Below are 19970 nucleotides of genomic sequence, written 5' to 3'. Positions count from 1 at the left end.
TTCCTGCTTTAAAGAGGATGGACTCATTGGATTGTGTTTCCAGTAGCCTGGCCTTCCCGTGACCTTCACAAACTCAACAAGAAATTAGTAGGAGATGGTCTTGCATCCACTGGTTGCAATCTCAAGCAAGACAGCATTATTTACCCAAATCAGAATTCACTGACTTACTGCTAATACTCAAGAAATCAGAGCACTGGACCAAAACCTGCTTTAGTTCACCAAACTATTTCAGTGGGAGAGCTGCTAATAACATGTATGGGAAATGGAAGCTGACTTTTTAGTGGCTCTCCTAGCCCTGTTGGAAGGAAGCTTTTCATTCAGTCTTACCAAAAATTTTGTTATTCTTTTAAAGAATAAATAGTTATTTTGGAAAGTTGATTGAAAGTATAATTGGGTGCACAACCCTGACCATACAGTGAGCCTAGTTGGTGATAACAGCTGGCAGGAAGGTTGCACAGGGGCTGTACTGGCTTTTCTGGAGTGGCTTTTCTCAAGGGAACCAGGAGCTGATGATGAAAAAGTTTATTTTTAACTCTGTAGCTGAGGCATAATGTTTCCAGCAGCCTGAACAAAGGCAGCTAACTAAATGAAGAGGTGAGGGTGTTGGGTGGCTTTACCCAGCTTGCCCTGAATATTTTTCCAGCATGATACAAGAGTGTCTGGCACAGCTCTGCAGTGGGGACAGGACAGGTAGCTGTTTGTACCATGGCTGCTGCAGTCAGCTTTGGGTATCTAGTTGCATTGTTTGTGATGTTTTTCAGGTGAGTGGTATCCCATCACTTGGGAAAATGCAGGGATTGTAGTGAACTGTAACTTCAATTTACAGCTGTGGTGGTCAAGCAGAAGATTGGACAAACTGACATGAAAGAATGACGAGCTCATTTTTTAAGCTGCATTTTGGACTGCAGACAACTACCTTAATCCTCAAGTTTACAGTTTATACTTTAAAGCAACCTGATGCTACAGAGCTCTCCCTGTGGTTTTACAAACCGCAGTTTGGGAACTAATAATGTAGGTATCTGTATCTTTCTGGGGCAAAAGCTACTCTGACCAAAGCATTTCAGTCTGAATCTTTTAAATGTCTGTGCTTCTTGGGAGCTGCAAATGGTGCTGTGGCAGCATTAAGGCAAAACACAGAACAAAGTGACACAGCTGGCTGACTGGCAGAGATCTGTGCTTGCACCCCAATGACGAGACTGAAAAGATCAGCCCTTACTGTTCATGGAGACAGTGTGGACTTCCAGGGAGTTAATCAAAACCACTGTTGGTGGGTAGATGTAACAGACTGCTCTAAGTGCCAGCTTTGATCTGCAAAGGTGATATAAAAAGCTGCACCTGAAAGCATTGGAAGCTGAACTCCGATGTCTTCAGGTTACATCTCTCTGCATGTAAAGAACACTTTTAAGATTAAATAGGGACAGATTTTAATATTGGGGCTTTGAAAACCAAGAAGAGAGATCTGAAATTTTTTTCCCGGCAATTCTTGGGGTTGCAGTCTTTGCAATGCTCTTGCAAGTGCCCTTTTTTTTTTATTCAAAGCACAGCTCTCCAGTAAGACCACACAGATGTAAGGGTCCTGTTATGTCCACTCTGCAATAGCAGCTACAATTTCTGAAGGATCAGTAACAAAACGCCACTGGCGTGAGACTTCTGCTGGAGAGAGATGAATTAAACTGTAAGCTCTGCAGAAACCTCAGCAATCCATTTTGTATGTCTGCCTTTCCAGGGATTAAAGCACGAGAGGGAGCGTGTGGATGAGATAAAGATAAACTTCTTAGAGCTTAGACTGTTTCTACTCATTATATTTTTGAGCATTTTCCAAGTTGTTTTTCCAAGGGCTTGAGTAATTGCTTCTCCAAGATTGAAATATTATTTGCTTTTTTTTTTTAATCTTAGAAATTATAATACAAATGACTATGCATATATAAAGCCATTGCCTAGAAAAAGGTAGTGTCTGAAAGATCTTTCTTATGAAGTCTGTTTTGGGGGAGATTTTTAAAAACTAATATACACATGATGTGTCTTTCTTTTAAAGCACTTTTACACCAAATAGCTATGTAGAAAACCTTTGCTCTTCTGCTCCTTGTTTTAATAGTTGCCCTCCACACTAGTATTCATCAAAATCAATGGGAAGTTATTGCAGAGAACAATTTACATGAGTCTCTTCCAACTCAGCATATTCTGTTATTCTGTGAAAATCTGTCTGTGCTGTGAAAGAGACCTGGGATTAGGGCCTCAAGAACACCATGCTCAGAGGAGGCCACAGTACATATTCCCCTGGAAAGGAGACAAGTAACTGGATAGAATAATCAGAGAATGAATTATACTCTTCCTTTTTAACTCAGGTGAAAAGACAAAACCGTTTTTTAATTAGAAGTTGCTCGATTTTATTAGCCAAAGTCAATACGACCTGAAAATTCAAGGTTTTAAAGCATCTGGAAATAAGGAAAAGGAGCTAGTACAGGTCTGTACTGCAACTCCACTCCTGTTTTTGTTCACAATGAGCTGTAAAGGAAGATTGGGTCACTGCTTTTAACGCTATGCATGCACACACACTCTACCACCTCATTAATTGAATCTCATTATTTTCCATGATGAAACCTCTTTTCCTTTTTAAGAATGAGGGGAAGAAAGTTAAATTAGGCCTTTTCATTCTAGTTATGGCAAATGCCAGATAAATATCATGGCAGTCAAAAGTGGTCTTGAGCAAAGTTGTTCCCTGCTGGGCTCTGTGTCCTCTCCACCACCTCGCTGCCAGCTGGGAGCCTCCTGTGTCCCAGCAGCTGCAGGGACAAGCAAGGGGCTCCCTGTGTCTTCAGGAGCATCCTCATGTGTCCTGCTGGCACCTTGTCAGCCTTGTCATGGACTTTCACCCTCCTCTCAGAGATTTAACCATGCTGGTAATGGGAGCTAATTCTTAAGGTGGCTCTTAATCATAAACTAATTTATGCTAAACTATTAATGGCAGGCTGTGACACAGATAAATCGTATAAATGGAAATTCATTGAAGTAGAAGTGGGATGGTTTTTTTACATTATACATTTGCCAATGAGGGGAAAGGGTAAGAACTGGCTTCGGTGAATATTGGCCTTGGGATGTTTCCCTGTGGGCAGAGCTGACCCCCCGTCTGAGAGGCTAATTCCTACTTCAGGCAATTAGACGCAGGCTCATCTTGACCATTCTGTTTAAGAAAATATGTATTTTGATATTTGCATAAAATGTATTTTGATATTTGCATAAAATGCCACTCTGCTTTTGTCGAGTAACTCGTGCTGTGTCACTCGCTGGTAAATCCACTCTTCCACTGGGGGTGAAGGGCACTGAAGTACCATGGGGCACTTCCCCAGGTGCTGGTTACAACCCCATGTCACTGCATCTGCCCAAGGTCCCTGAATGCAGCACTGCTACAAGGTGATTTGTATACCGAATAAACATTTCCTGAACCACTTCTGTGCTTTTTATCTGAACATCTCTTGAAAATCACCTGGACTGGCTTGCTGCTCATCACAGCTGCCAGTATACAAAGCAGATGAAAGGTGGAAGCTTCCAGGGTGCTTTGATGTCTGCAGCCCTTATATGTGCTGCTTCTGTGAAGCTGCTGAGATCTGATTTGAAAACCTTTGCTTTCATAAACAATTTTTGTCTCAGATGTGAATTTCAGATTTTGTTTTTCATCTGCACTGGGCTATATATAAACATCAGAGATCTGAAGCTACCAAGCCCCAAGATAGGTCTCATAGCAGTTATGTGCCGTTCCTGACTCATGCTCAGAGCTCAAAGCAAAATACTCATTTTTATTTTCCAGTTTTTCCTGGTTCATCTAATTCATATCTTGTTACAAAAAAAAAAGCAGTTGAACAGCAATTGCTTATAAAACTTTGACTGAAGAGGTAGCATGTTGAAAAACTATCGGTCACAAGAATTTTTTAAAGCCTGTACAGCCTTATGCATTAAGGTTCATTGATGATTTTTTTCTCTCTGTTGTTGCTTTGTTTTGTTTTAAAGTATTGCTTAGAATTGTTTTGTGCATTTTGATAGGGTACTCTTTGAGAACATCATCTGATTACCATCTTCCAGGATACATATTTAAATACATAGGTTTGCAAAGCTGCAGTTATACTTCATGCATGTTCAAAAAGCAGTAAGGAGAGGAACTGGTGTCCAGCTAACTCATCGTCTCAAACGCTTCCAAGTGCTTTTAAACTGTATGTAAAGCGGGACTTTAAAAGGAAAGGAAAGAAGCACAGTCTATTTTTAAAGCATCGGACTGGATTTAGAGGATCCAGGCTGTGACTCCAGCTCTGCATTAGGCTTCCTGCCATACCTTTGGTGGGTTACAGGAACAGAGAGTTGGAATACTGCCAAGTTGTTCTTTCATTGGGAAGGAGGGGGGTGTTGAAACTGGAACGTGTACTGATCACAGCAGGAATGCCGTTTCTGGTTTGAATGAGCATGTGTGCTCTTACACATGCCCTATATACAAAATTCCTGTGGTTGGGCATTTGCTGGGAAGGTCGCAGGTGAAATTCTCTTCTGTTTGATTATGACTGAAGATTTGAACCTGTTTTGGAAGTAGCACCTGAATGAGATCTTAGTTGTTTTGACAGGGAAAACACTGATATCTCATTTCCCTTTAGAAGGATCTTGGTTCTGCTTTGCTGCAGCATTGGAAAGATTTTGAAATATCAGACTCCTCTGTAGCAGGAAAAGTAATTTTTATGTTGAGCTTTGTGAATTGTTTAACATCTCAGAGCTCCTATAGAGCCTGTAAAATGCAAGGAAGATTATTTTGTTTTGTTTTCTCAGTCACTGCCTCTGTTTGAACTTCAAGCTCTTTGAGATAGATATTTCTGCATGCACAGTATCTGTTGTAATACTGTGCTGATTGGTTATTTTCCTGTTATTGTGTTGTGGACAATCAACATCAAGACAAATAATTGTCAAATTTTGTCCTCTTTCAGAAACACATTTATGGGGAATTGATGTTCAAACGTTGAAACCATTTCCATCTCCAGCAGAAAACAGCGATTCATAATTATACAGGAATGTCTCAGGATTTGCATTTTAAGCACTACATTGTATTTTATGAGAGATATGAATATTACCAGACTTTGTAAAGCATGGCTGGAGTGTGGTGCTCGTGCAGAACTGGCAGCCTGTGGCGGAGCAGGTCCCTGCTGCAGTTACATGTCCTGCACAGGGAATTGAGATACAGGGACTTGGCTGAGGGCCCCCAGCAGATGATGCCAGAAAAGGCAGTTTGATCCAGGCTCTTTTAACTTGACTGTTTTGCCCTCTTCTTCACTCAGGGAGAAGGTTAAGTGTGAGAGACAATGCTGCGCCAAATCCAGCTTAAGCAGCTGTTAGGAGGCAGCAGTTGCAATAGAAGCCCCTGGGACCACTTTGCCCTGGGATTATCCTCCTTGAGCAGTTTCTTTTGGAAAATGTTCTGTGAACAAATTAGAGACTCAACTCTGAACATGAAGAATCGTAGAATAATTTTGATTGGAAAAGACCTTTAAAATCATCAAGTCCAACCATAAACCTAACACTGCCAAGTCCACCACTAAATCATATCTCTAAGTGCCGCATTTACATGTCTTTTAGGTGCCTCCAGGGACAGTGACTCAACCCCTTCCCTGCTTGGCAACCCTCTCAGTGAAGAAATTTTTCCTAATATCCAGTCTAAATCTCCACAGGCACAACTGGGTCCATTTCCTCTTGTTCTATTGCTTATTACGTGGGAGAATAGACCGACCCCCACCTTACCACAATCTCATTTCAGGTAGTTGTAGAGAGTGAGAAAGTCTCCCTTGAGCCTCATTTTCTCAGGGCTAAAAACCCCCAGTTTCTTCATCTGCTTTTCATAGGACTTGTGTTCCAGACTCTTCACCAGCTTTATTGCCCTTCTCTGGACATGCTCCAGCACCTCAATGTCTTTTCTGTAGTGAGAGGACAAAACCAAACACAGCACTAGAGGTGTGGCCTCACCAGTGCTGAGGACAGGAGGGCAATCACTGACAATGTAATGTATTGATGCATGTAAGAGAGATGGAGCAATTAGATGGAAAGGAGATCCAGGGCAGGAGAAATTTAAAGCTCAAAGCCCATCTGCATGCTTTAGAGAAACACATCCACTGTTTGGGACACTTGGCAAGCCTCAGGATCTTTTGGGTCCTTTCTCCACTGTCCTGGGCTGCACAGCAAAGAGAAGGGCAGGCACTGCCCTGGGCTTAGGTCTCAACTGTCCACTATTAATTTCTGTATCCAGGGATGATTTTGTATGGGTCAGATCTTTCCTCTGGTGGCAGCAGCTGCTGCTGTGGGCCATCACCGTGGGCTGTGACTTTCTGTTCATGCATTTAAAACAGTCAGGCAGTAACCTTCCTTGTTGGCATGGCAGGGCCTTTCACTGCACCAGTGTGCTGTGCACCCTATGAGGTGGGTGAGCCCCAAGAAGAGGAAAGGATTTGTTTCACAGATCTCAGGAAACTGCCTGGATTTGAGCCATTCATCACTCTGAGTTTGTGACCTTCTGTGGATATCACCTAGACAGTGTTTTTACTTTTTGTATCTTTTTCTAAATGTTTCTTGATGACAGTTGAATGGGTTGGAGTAGGATCAGAGAATAATTTTCCTACCTGTAATTCATAAAATAATTGGCAAAACTTGTCGTGAAGTTGGAGATTGTTATCAAAGTGTAGTAGTGATGTGGGATAGAATCTGGAAACACTCTCTCCCTTTACACAAGCACACTGAGTCTACACAAACCCTGTTTTTTCCATTCACTTTCGTTTCCCTTGGGTTTTTTGTTTGGTTGGGTTTTTGGGTTTTTTTTGGTTTGGTTCTTTTTTCTGTTCTGCCTCCTCTTTTTCTGTCTCTGGTTTGAGAAAATGGAGTAATCCTTTGTTTCCAGGTTTTCCTCAGTAACCATGTACACTTTCCACAAGTGATGATTGGTACAAGACCTCACCATCAAAAAAAAAAAAAACACTTCAGGCCTTACAGGATAAGTGTCTAACCTTCTACAGGCTTGAAAGAGCATAAAAAGTAACTAGAGTTTATGACTTCTTTGAACAGATATCAAAAGAATCATTTCCAGATTTTTTTATATTTCTGGAGGAACCTGGGAACTTCAGTCAAAACTGAACTGATTACCTGTGCTAATCACTGACAAGCATTGCTAGATGGTAACAATTAGCCTAATAATTTGGTCATCACTAGTTGTTTTTTGGCTGTTTGTTTTAGTGTTTTTTTAAACAGATTTCCTCATAGTAAATTGATTACAAAATTAGTGCTAGTGACCATGTTAAACGTTATCAGTAGCACCAGAGAATAGTGAGCATGCATTTCCTGAGCTGAATGCCCTTATTCTAGAAGATACTTGCACCTTTGCTGTCAAAACCTGTTACTTCATGTGGCTACATGGATCAGAAGGGACTTTGAAATTCTCATGCACACTAAGACATGCTACTTTCTGTATTTGATTTTTTTTTTTTAACCTTTAAAGCTTGCAGAGTTATGAAATGTTATGAGACTCCTAAGCTTCGCCAGTAGGTACTGTAAGTTGGGTTTGTATACGTGCTCCTCAGCAAGACAGCGAATGGAAATGTATAATTATAGACCATTGCAGCATGGGGAGGGATTCATAAATGGCTGATCTGTAGCTGGGAGTGATTTTGAGGTGTAACCTTGAGACTGACTTGCATGCATAAATTAATTTTGAAGACTGAGTGAATAGCTGTTGGTAAGACAAGATGAAAAATGTTTTTGCCCTGCTGACTGACCTTCTGCAGATCAAGGCTGGTTTTCCACAGAGAAGTGCTAGCAAGGAGAATGGGTTATGCAATTTGTTGTTCTAATTTGCATATTTATTCAAGTGTATCTTCCCAGTGACCTCCTAATAGTTGAGCAGTGTCAGATGACAGCGCTTTTGCTGTTGTTGATGTTTTCCAGGGTGTCTGGCTTGCTTGTTCAGGAAACGGGAAGGGCCAGGCTGGGTTTCTCTCCAGGCAAAAGCAGTCAGTGGGGCTATAGGAAAAAAGCCTTCTTACCTGACTCCAAACCAGAGGGTTCATACATGTATCTTTAATTTTCTGGAGTGGGGCAGAGGGATCAGGAGAGATGGGCAGCAATTCAAGTGTTACCAAGGATCTGGGTCTGGCCTTGGTGAGAGAGAAAGTCTTTTGGATGCTCAAGCCAAAGCTTGTGAGGCTGGTACTGATGAGACTTGATTTTGGATGCAGCCTGGCACTGATGAGACTTGATTTTGGATATAGCCATGGAGGACACATCCCTTTTACCACTCTTGCTGGATATTGATGACATACCCATGCACTGAAGCTGAGGGGAACAATTCTTTTTGCAAATAGTGAAGAGCAGCTTTCACAAGTGGCAGAGGCCCAGAGTGGGAATCAGAACTGACTCCCCCTCTTGTCACAGCCTTGCATTTTGGTGTTCCTGCCTTTAACCACTACCCTTAAATGAGATGCACTGCTTCTTCATGATCAGCTAAGATTCCTAAGGAATTTGGGGTTAAGTACTTTCATGTTGTGCGAAATTTAGGGGGAGTTTTTGTTAATTCAGAAGCTGCTGTAAGATGAGGTAGAAGCAAACACCTGGTCATCTGGCTTCACATTCACCAGCAGCTTACAAGACCCAGGGGTCTTTACCTGTTTCCAGATGGATTGTCTGCAGTTTGAGATTTGCTGTAAGGGTGATCTCTTTAATACTAATGTGTGATTTATTTATTTATATATTTTTAAATATTGTTCTCAATGTATTCCCTTATTTATATTAATAAATAGGTTATGGTATTCCATCATGCCAGCTGGATATTTGAGAAATAATTTGCTCTTACCAAAATTCTGAAATATTTTGGCAGCTCAGCTGGATCAAAATAAATTTTGATTTAAAAAATATAATCCACGGTGTGTTTACTTGAATCAAAATATTGCAAAGCAATGAACTAGTGGATTAAATACAAATTTGGAAAAGCAATGCAATATAAATATACTATCTACACAGAATATTTTTGAGGACTAAATTTATATTAGGCTTCTGTTTGGATTTTACTTGAAAGCAGTACTTTTAAATACTTAGGGATTGTAATCTTCTGCTGGTATGTGACCAAGGCAAGTCTTCTGGGAAGTGCACTCAGCCTTAGAAGTAGTAGCAAGTGGAGCAGAAGTGGGCAGGCAGGAGCAAGCAAGAAACCACAATGTTTCTTTGAAGTCTATTTCTTTCTCCTCCTTTTCCCTTGTAAAAATATATGCCTTTTATAGAATTACAGTATTGTTACCCTGTACTATAGAAAGAACTTTTGGTATCTTTTTAATAAATTAATTTAATGACAGAATAGATCTAGATAAGATATGAATATCTATGCTCAGCAGTTTTTCTGGGAGTAATGAGCTTTGACAAATTAAATAATGTCTAAGGTTTTTAAGTTTAAGGTTTGTAAGTACTGTCTTATTTTCAAAAGAACATCTTACCATATAAACATGGTTTCTGTCTTGTTTTGTCACTGATGTCCTTGCCAAAGAGATTTCAAAAGCAAAACACAGGGATATAATTCAGTATCTGTCTCTCTCTCCCCCTGTCTAGATTATCAGCGTCTGATGACGGTGGCGGAGGGAATCACAACGCTGCTGTTCCCGTTTCAGTGGCAGCATGTGTACGTCCCCATCCTTCCTGCCTCTCTCCTGCATTTTCTGGATGCTCCTGTTCCCTACCTGATGGGGCTGCAGTCTAAGGAGGGAACTGACCGCTCCAAGCTGGAGCTGCCTCAGGAGGTCAGTCTCTGTCTTTGGGGTTGCTATCCTGAAGCATGTTATTAATATGTGTGAATTCCTGCTGGAAAATGCCATGCCTGGTGTTAGGAGGCCTCTCTGGCGTTGTGGAGACTTTTTGTCAGCAGGATTGAGATAGTAGGGGGATTCTCTGCAGCCCTTCCTGGTCCATTTCTGAATTTAATGAGTACCACTACTTGTCTTGACTTCTGCTTTTTGCTGTGACGCTGAAAGTTTCTCTGCTTTCCCTGCATCACACGCTCCCCCCAGGTTCTGTTACTCTGTCAGTGTCACAGTCCTATTGATAGAGGGCTAAAGAGCATTTCATTCGGGGATGATCTTTATGGATCTGGATCTCAGGTGCAGTTGCTAGATGGTGTAAACCTGTCCCCCTGCTGCTGCTGCTGCTGCGAAGCGTGCCCTGTCCTGCCAGCCTCATCCTATCCTCGTGTGAGCCCTTGTGTTCATGGCTGGGTTGAGGTCTATTACTAGACCAGCACCCTGGCTTCAAACAAGCCAGATTTGCATTGATACTGTGCCTGTGAACCACTCAGAGAGAAAAAAAAAGGAAGGAGAGGCCATCTTCTTCATTTAGGTGTTAAAATCCTAGGTGATGGTAATGAGTAAAATGGAGATTTTTCTCCTCGAAATTTGACCAAGATGGTGAAAACTGCTTCACATTCTAATCTGGTTATACAGCAAAGTCTTTGGGATATGGCTAACCTGTCTGCATTCCAGATGGTGACTGGAAGCAGAGCAAGCCATGCTTTTTGACTTGGGTTTCTTCTTAAAATCTGTGGGAACCCCAAAAATAACTGTTCATATGGCAGTATGACAGTGGCAGAGCTGAGCTCAGCTGTGTGCGGAGACTTCTCCTGGGAGCAGAGTCCCTAAGGCTTGCAAATATGTGCTCTTACTTAGAAGGCAGGTTAGAAGCAGCAACCGAGGAGAATATGCTGGAGAGGGAGTTTGTATATGGAAGTGGAGGGATACACACAGGGTAAGGGTAATGCCTTTTTTTAAAAAGGTCTATTTTAAATATTACATGGAGGTGACTGAGTCTTAGTCTCAGTGGCATGTAACTGCAAGTCAAGTTTTACCTCATGGGTGCAATCACCAAAGCACATGAAGTTTGCATTGATGAGGAAATGGAGCTGGTATCTAGCTACGCTCCTCAGTAAAATCATGCTAATATTATATAATTACTGTGATTTTAAAAATTATTAGTCACATGCTTTTAGTTGGCGGATTAAGCTGTCATTTTCCTTAAATTAAAGTTTTAATGTGACAGGCTTGAAGTACCGCTGGAATAACAAATTAAGTATCACCAGGGAGAGAAGAGCAATAGCGGGGCAGAATCAGCCCCCCACCCCTGATGTTTAACAAATGAGTGAAAAAATCAGCCTTTATGAACACCACAGGTCCAGTAACTCTGGGAGAGGGAAAGAAAGAAGGCATAATGAACAGACAAGATCTTAATCTCAAATTCCTGTAGACAATAAAAAAACGAAAAATCCTTCGGCGTGCGAGCGGCGGTGAAGCGCTGTTCGCTTTAGCACTGCTTTATTGTTCAGGCCAGGGGCTAGCTCTTCAAGCTCTTGCTCTAAATATAAACCATTTGTTTGTTAGAGATAAAAATTCTAACAACTGGCCATCATGCTGTCTTAAGGTTACTAATCTCTCTGCATTAACTTTAATCATCAGATGTTTTTGAAGAGAGAAGTGAGACCAATTCCCCCGGGGTTTTCTGAATCCAAATCTCATTTTTCAAATTTTGTAAATGATATGCAGAGCTGAAATTAAAAAGCCTTTGAAATGAAATATTGATAGATAAGAAGGCAGTCCCTGAGCTAAAGAACCATACTGATACATACCACAACTCTTTAATAGCTGCATAGTTAAATAAAGCAAATCATTTTGTAAGAAGAAATGCTTTTCTTTGTACAGACTGAATTTAATATGAAAAAGTGAGATGAAGGGAAACTTCTGCTTTACCAAATGAATCCTAATACCCTTTAAAATATCTATGTGAAAGGTGATTAATGTCAAACATGTCCCTGAAATATCCAATATATTATAAACATGTTTGCTATGGAATGTCTTGTCCTGCTGAAAATTAACCTTTTCAGAAAAGGGGGAAAACAAGTCCTTTCTGTTCACATAATCTGAAGATTAGTCTACAGTGTTCGGTAAGAAGTAAAGAACAGTCAAAGGGCCTTGGAGAAGGCAGAGGAGCTGTGCTAGTGGTCAAATCAAGCTAACAAAGACCTGCTGCTGCCCTGTGGGTTTCTGCATCTCCCATTCTGCAGCTTTATGCCAGGGCGAAACCTGTCAATGCTCAGCAGCTTGGGAATCTGACCTGGTTTAAGATTTTACTCGGCACAGTGCACTCAGACAGCAAATTTCAGATGTAAGCCTCAGTTCAGAAGATCAATTACTGTTTTTCATTCTGCTATTATTCCTGAGGGTGCATTTGCAATGTAATTAATTTTTATATGGGGTTCTTCCATCCCTCCATTGACATTTTCCTAGTAAAAGTATCTGCTCTGCTAGATTAATGTCTTCACTTAACTTTAATCTTACGGACTGAGATCCATCTCCATTCATAGCAAAGCTAAAAGCACTCTCTTTAAATCTCAGGCAGAGCAATTGCCAAGATTAAAAGCCTCCATGGAAACAGGAGGTCAGGGGAGTGGGGAAATAGGGCACTATTTCCAGTGGACAGGCTGTACTCAGACATGATCCCAAAGGACTTACATGGGACCGTCTTCTGTAATTTGCTCCTAGCAATGTCATCTTTCTCACTGAACATCTTGTTCCTTGGTAGCACAGGTACAGAGGCTTCTTGCAGTTGGATTGTGGTAAAATAAATGGGCCCGTGAGGTGCAGTAATTCACACAGAAGGTATTTACAGGGGCTGGGAATTTTATTTTACTCTGCTTACTGGTGTGTCCTTGGCTGGTCTGGGAGGGCTTATCAAATCTTTATAGTGCGAAGTTTGGGATCTGTAAGTCATGATGTTACAGGAGAGGGCAGGAGACTTTATTTATTCATTAAGTCATTGTCATCCAGTTGGCCCTGAGCTTGACTGAAGTCTGAAATGTCACAGGCTAGACAACACAGCTAAAGTCTCCTCCATGTGTGAGCACTTACCCTTCTATCTTGAAGCACCCTGGGAAAATAAGGCTACATCATAGAGAAGCCAATTCAAGTGTCCATTTTGAATTTTTCTTTGTATTTCAGGCAAACTTGTGCTTTGTGGACATCGATAACCATTTTATCGAACTGCCAGAGGAATTCCCCCAGTTCCCCAACAAGCTGGAGTTCATCCAGGAAATCTCCGAGGTCCTCCTGCAGTTTGGGATCCCCCCAGAGGGCAACCTGCACTGCAGTGACAGCGCCACCAAACTCAAGAACTTGGTTCTTAGCGACTTGGTGAACGACAAGAAGAACGGGAACATCCCCAGCAACGCCCTCAACATGTACGAGCTGCTGAAGGGCAACGAGACGATCGCCCGCCTGCAGGCCCTCGCCAAAAGAACGGGCGTGACGATGGAAAAAATCACAACTCCCCTCACAGAGAAGGAGAAGGATGGCAAGTTGTCATGCGAGGAGCTGGAGCTGAGGGACTACAAACTGAACGTGCAGCTTCGCGAGGTTTTCGCCAACCGCTTCACGCAGATGTTCGCAGACTACGAGGCTTTTGTCATCCAGGCTGCCCCCGACATGGAGTCGTGGCTGACAAACAGGGAACAAATGCAAAACTTTGACAAAGTAAAGATAGCCATGTATTCGTTTTTCCACATAAAAGTGCTTTTGAGGGGGAGGGAGCATAGCTGTGTTATGTATACACAGCCTGGGCACTCTTTAATCTGCCGTTCTTCCTCTGCCTCACCGGGAGATTTGTCCATTCTCATTACACAGGCCCACATCACCTGCCAAAGCACATTGGTGCACATCCATGGAGCCGGTCAGAGCTGTCCCAGCTGGCACAAACCAAGCTGGCAGGCTTCTGCCTGCTGATGGGGCTGCTCCTCTGGCTTTGGTGGAAGGGTAGCAATGGAAAGTGACTGTTTTTTCTGTCTTTCTTTTTTTTGTTTGCTGAGAGGAGAGATGCACACATGAGACAAAAACCAAATCCAGCCTTTCACGTTGCCTAAACTCACAGTAGAGGTTGTTGGTAATGGGTAGTGTTGTTCTGAAGGTCATCACTTTGGTGTGCCACAAGAGTACTGTTATGACTCCACTGTAGTGTGTACAGAAGAGTGAAAAGGAAGCTGAGATTAGAAATGGAGAAATAGAGACAGCAGGCTAGCAAAAGGTATGAGAAATGTTGGGAAGCTCACACAGTTGCTGTTTCTTAGGGACTGCAAATAGATAGTGCTCTTAGCCATCAGCTTTTTCAGATACAAGTCCTTCTCTAAGGAGAATGTTAGAAGGATAAGCAATGAGGAACAGGCTATATACTGATCTGAGTCAGGTTTTGATAAAAAAACCTGCTGCCCTGCCTTTTACTGGTTTGTTTGTATTCAGGCATTAAACAGTGCAGCATCCAAAAGGAGGAGGTAATTTAGGCAATCTCTGCTAGTGCTTCTGCAATAAAATGGGCTGTTAATTTTAGGGTTTTCAAAGCTCAGTTAGAGATTTAGGCCCACAGTCAGTTTTAATTGGAAATTCGTGATTATTTGCCCTGTGTAACGTCACAAAAGAGCATTAGCTGAAAGGCACTTGTGCATCCCTTGATACATATGACACCTTAATATGGGATATGATCCCAAGCTGGAATGCCCAGACCAGAGGTCCCAAGTGGGCACACGTGGTGGTGGTCTGGCATGTGTTGCACAGGGCTTGTTCCTGTGAGTGATAGCTGCTAGGTTGCTTTGCAAAAGCTGGCAGCGTGAGCACTTCTTCAGTAACTCCATTTCCCCTTTGCTCCAGCTGTCAGGAAGCCTCCCTGACTGCTTATTTCTCACTGTTGTGACCAAATCCCTTTAGTAGATGGAGTCAGAACCTATCTGAGAGGTGTTTAATGGTGGGGAAGCCTTGCCCAAGCCTTCCTGCTGGCTGCTGGATCGATTTGCTACTGCAGGATGACTCGTCAAGTCAGCGCTGGGTGGGAATGTGGCACTAACCAGCTGTTCTGTATTTCAGGCTTCCTTCCTTTCGGACCAACCCGAGCCTTACCTCCCATTCCTTTCACACTTCATCGAAACACAGATGTTTGCAACCTTCATAGATAATAAGATAATCTCCCAGTGGGAAGAGAAGGACCCTTTCCTACGAGTTTTTGACTCCCGAATTGAGAAAATAAAGCTGTATAATGTGAGGGCCCCTGCACTGAGGACATCCAACTATCAGAAATGCAGCACTTTGAAGGAAGCAGGTACGTCCAGACGGGATAGTAAAATATTCAAAAGTACAGCGTCAGCCACAAAGAAATATAGGTCCTCAGTCATTTGAGCATTGCAGTCAATGAGGAAGCTCTAGAGCTACCTGAGGAGGGCTCAGCAGTGCCCTTATCTCCCCTAAGCAAAAACTTCAGCATGCTTTTGAACACCAGAAACAGTGTGAGCCTTTACCTTCCCTTTGAGCTCTCCTGGTCTGGTGCCGTTAATAAACACAACCCAAACTGTGGCACTGGGCTCAGGGTTTCTCATTTCAGGCAGCTCCTGTTCTGTTGCCAGGAGAGCTTTTCTTCACCATGGTGGTGGGACCAGTGCCAGCCACACCAAGGAGTCGAGCCCCAGTGTCTGCTCCACTGGCCTTGTCTGCCCCTTCCCATAAAAAGACCTTGTTTTGCCTTATGCCATTTGGTTAGAGCAGCGGGGGATGCTGGGGATGTAATCCTGTGTGGCATATTTAGTACCTCCAGTAGTAGAGTTCACTGTTAATGAACAATAACACTGTGTACTGAAGGCTAGGATTATTTTCCATTACAGTCACAGGATGCATTTTCAAATTATACTGGAGTTACTTACTCAGTACATGTACAAGTATTTATTTCATTTCCAAGTAATACAGGGAAATTATATTCTTAAATTTGTTGGGGTATATATTAATAAACTGAGGCAAACACATTTCTCATGGGGTTCTTTTGTTTAACTCCTTCAGAATGTTTTACGTGTTATAAACATGGCAGAAATAGAAATCTCTGTGTGCTTAACTTTTTCTGTCTAAACCCAATTCTAATTTGCAGGTCAACTGTCTATTCAGCGTCTAGTTTTGGCAGATATTGTGGCACCAGAACCTCATTTTCTGTCTTGTGAAAAGCAGCAAAATGATAGTAATACCAACTTTCCTTCATATTTACCATTCACAATATATGTCACCCCAGCACTGATCCAGCACCTGTTTGTTTAACCTCCTGTTTTCAGAACCCTTCAAACCCTCTGACCCCACACTATCCACTCCTTTTCTCCAAAATGGAACCATACAAAGTGATTTTTATTTTTATTTTTTTTAAAGGGGAAAAAAACCCTGCCAAGTTTCTAATAATAATGTATGTAAATCTTATGACAGTTTCTTTCCCATCACAGTTTTGTAAACTAGGAAATGAGTTCTGCGTTGTTCTTGAAAAATGGAAAAGGGTTTTAGCTTCCACATTTTGCATATTTATTCACTAGTTGTGATAAGCTGAAAGAACAGGCCTGCCCATTAATGGGTGGGCTATAAAGAGTTGAATATTAAAGTTGCTAATTAAATGTTTAATTCCCTCAAACACCCCAATCCTTCACAAGTTCATCTGACTCAGTGTTGAGAGGGTGACAGGTTTTATTTTCATCCTGCTCAAGATTTGAGATTGAAACCCTCATTTCCTTGAAGCAAACAACTGATCATTAGTCTCAGCAGAGCCAGGATTCCCAGGGAGTCCTCCTTCCTTAGCCTCCTCTGTTTCCAAGCATCTGTTCATCTTGTTGATGCTGCTCAGGCCCTGCTACAGTTGGCTATGCTTTTTTGACGGCCTGTCACCCAGTAATGGCATAACTGATTTCAGGAGGAGGATCATCGTAGGTGCCAGATGTTTGCAAAACTCAAGTTTCCCCCCGCCATGCATCTGCTCAGGGAGATGTGTCTGGGCAAAGCGGGATGCCCAGTCCCACAGAGAGTTGCAGCTGGCCTCAGAGGTCTCCATTCCGCTGAAGGAGCCTTGAAACCAAGCAGGGAATTGCAGGGAAAGATTGCACTGCGCTTGCCAATTCATAATGCATCCCAGAGGCTCCTGTAGATACCTGCTTACTTAACAGCTAACTTGCTTGTGCTAGCGCTGGTTGTGTTGGGTAAAGAAACTAAAAGCAAAATTAAACCAAGTGTCTCCTCACTTCCGTAAGCGACAGATTTCCGTGTCTGAAGTCACTATTTAACTGTTTCATCGGGTTTTCAGGGATGTGAGCATGACCCCTCCTGATGTGGCAGCGCGTGCCCTCAGGTGGTTCTCTAGCGCGGTCGTTCACCTGTGACTGTAACTTGCAGCCCAGTCCATCGAGCAGAGGCTGATGAAGATCGACCACACAGCAATCCACCCGCACTTACTTGACATGAAGATCGGCCAAGGGAAGTACGAGCAAGGATTTTTCCCAAAGTTGCAGTCGGATGTCTTGGCAACGGGACCCACCAATAACAAGTAAGCACGGGTTTTGTCTTCTGTGTTTAAAAGCGCATTTCTTGTACAGAAGATTCACATTTGAACAGAAGTCCTAATTTTGGATGGCATATTTTCAGTTTATCGAACCCAGCAACTCTTTCCATTTCTGGTTTGTATGGGCTATGACTTTTGAAGTTATAGCCATAGTTTGGGTTATGTTAGGAAGTGTCAGCTCTGGTTTGGGGAAGATTCCTCAGAACTGTGTTCTGTTAAGTACTCTGTTTTCTCATAAATGTTTTTAGCTTTACCATTGCTCTTATGAATTTAGAAGTAATTTCTTTGCTGGTTTGCACTGAATAGGATAATTTTGAAACCCAAGCCAAAATTCAGATTCTGAAAGAAATTTTGGCATTGAAACCTCCACACCATCATGCAGAATGAAATTAATGCCCTCTCTGTTCCTTTCTTTTCTTTAACTGTTATGACATGACCCAGAGATTTTTGTAGCTCTCTTTTAGTTTCCTCATTGGAATACCCTGGAAGAATAACTTGGTGAAGGTAGAAAGGATGTGGTTCTGTACCTGGGTTTCTCTTTTGAGTCTGATAAGGTTCTGTGGTGCCCTTTGATATGAAGGTAGGGGTACCTATAGCTGTGTAATTGAGCATGCCAGTACATAGTTAATGTACCTAATGTAAAATGACAACCTGGAATACTGTTACACTTTACATTTGTACAGTTATAATACAAAGTAAGTGCTGTGAGTTTTTTTTAATCTTTCTTTCTTCAAACACCCCCCCAAGGGGGTTTCTCCCTCTTCAAAAATGAAATATTTGTGTACCAGTGATCACAAATTCATTAAATTATTCACTCAAGCTCTCACTTCCAGTTTCTGTGGTAAGTCAAAGTGTGAGAGCACAGATAAATCCAAGAGCTTCAAAAGCTACAATTGTCCAAATGTTAAAGCAAGTTCTTGTTTATGTGCATACACACAAGCTACTCTGAGCTGCTGTATGAGGTTCCCACTCATTTCTATTTATACACCTTTTGTGCACCCCAGTGCTATCTAATCCCTTTTTAATAACCTGCTAGGAATAAGATTTGCAAATGATACCCTTAAGGATTTGATGTTTAAAGAATTGCAATTCTTTAACAGAAATTTAAAAAAAAAAAAAAAGGAGAAAAGGAGGTACACGTATTTCAAAGTTCCTTTGTTTGCAGTCATCCTGCAAATGGAGACAAAAGTTTATGGGTAATGGTCCCTTGAGGAATGGAGGATTTCTTCATCTTGTGGGATGCTGTATTTAGCAGTCAGCCTCTTATCCTTATGATGAGTTTCAGTTTTACAGTGTCAGCAACAGTGTGAGTGTGCCCAGCCTGCTGGAAGTTGTTATATCTTCTGGCTCTATTGCAGCATCTTATCTATGAATAAGCTTCAAATTAAAAATAGTTTTCCTTATGTCTTTTGAGATGCTTCTGTTAGATTGTTACCTACTCTAAAATGTGGCTCTAACTCCTCAAGTGATAATTTTGATTTAGATTGCAGCATGTTTCAGAATTTGTAAGTACAAAAATCCCATTACTTATCGCAAAGCGATGTCAAAGTGACAAATGTTTGGAAGTCCTCCAGTTGTATATTGCCAAAAAGGTTTGTAATTGGAAAATCTCAAGACCATCTGTTTATATCTTTCTGCTTCCTGGTTTTCATGTGAGCAGCTGAGAGGACACTCTCTCCCTTTTCAGATGTGTAATTCTGCTGAATTTACACCCATGCATAAAACAGATAGCTTTTTCATGCTCCCTGCAAATACAGCATGAGTCTTTTGACCACAAAATCAATTGAAGTGTAGTCTTCCATTAATTTGAGTTTCCCAGTGTATAATTCTCCGAGATACGTTTTATTTGCTTGTAGGACTGGACCTTTGCACGTGGGTGCGGGGTAAGAGAACATTTCAGCTACATCCCCAGACACTTCAGATGTAGCTATTGTGTGTTTATATTATAAAGTTAGTGCAAAGGGTATTGCTATGTAGATGAGAATTATTTTTGCAGGCAGCTTCAGTTTAGTATAGCAAATTTTGTCCTGAGTATTGTAAGGAAGTGTATTTGGAGGGGGAGGAAAACAATCCATTCCCGTGTTTCAGTCAGTTGTTGCTGAACAGTAGCAAATAAACCAATTCAAAGCTGTTTTGCTGAAAAGCTCACCTCAGTGGCCAGCAATCAGGTATTTATTGCTTCCCTGTCTGGGCTGATAAACTGACTAGAGCTCATAATGTTCCTGTAACCAGGCAGAGCACTAAAGATACCTCTGTGAGTCTCTGGGTTGTTATATGTGTAATATGTTACTTCAAAATCACAGATAAAATGCAAACAATAAACACTTTTAGTTTAAGTTATAGATCCTGTATTTGATCCCAGAAAACCACGTTGCCTAGGCGGGCAGAAATTGTATTTGAGAGAAGAGGTGTCTGGCACTTGCTTGCTGGGGGCTTGGAGGGCAGGGCTTGGGCACAGAGGTGGGGTTGACAGGCACATATGAGGATTTAGGAGGATTACCTTAGGATTATAGAATCATTTAGGTTGGAAAAGGCCCTGAAGA

At 41.9% G+C, this 19970-nt stretch overlaps 1 protein-coding gene across 4 annotated transcripts in view; it reads left to right on the top strand.

The window, feature by feature from the left end:
* DENND5B (DENN domain containing 5B) overlaps positions 1-19970 on the top strand; it is a 114293-nt gene that overhangs the window by 60544 nt on the left and 33779 nt on the right. For all 4 annotated transcript variants that reach the window (XM_064654645.1, XM_064654647.1, XM_064654646.1 and 1 more), the window contains 4 exons: positions 9607-9794; positions 13035-13565; positions 14943-15174; positions 17262-17412. In XM_064654645.1, coding sequence (XP_064510715.1) covers positions 9607-9794; positions 13035-13565; positions 14943-15174; positions 17262-17412 — 1102 coding nt within the window. The remainder of the gene's footprint in view (positions 1-9606; positions 9795-13034; positions 13566-14942; positions 15175-17261; positions 17413-19970) is intronic.

Source organism: Pseudopipra pipra, chromosome 5 (genome assembly GCF_036250125.1).
Source record: "Pseudopipra pipra isolate bDixPip1 chromosome 5, bDixPip1.hap1, whole genome shotgun sequence".
Lineage (NCBI taxonomy): Eukaryota > Metazoa > Chordata > Aves > Passeriformes > Pipridae > Pseudopipra > Pseudopipra pipra.
Note: the sequence above shows the minus strand (reverse complement) of the source record. Positions and strands in the feature narration are given on the sequence as shown.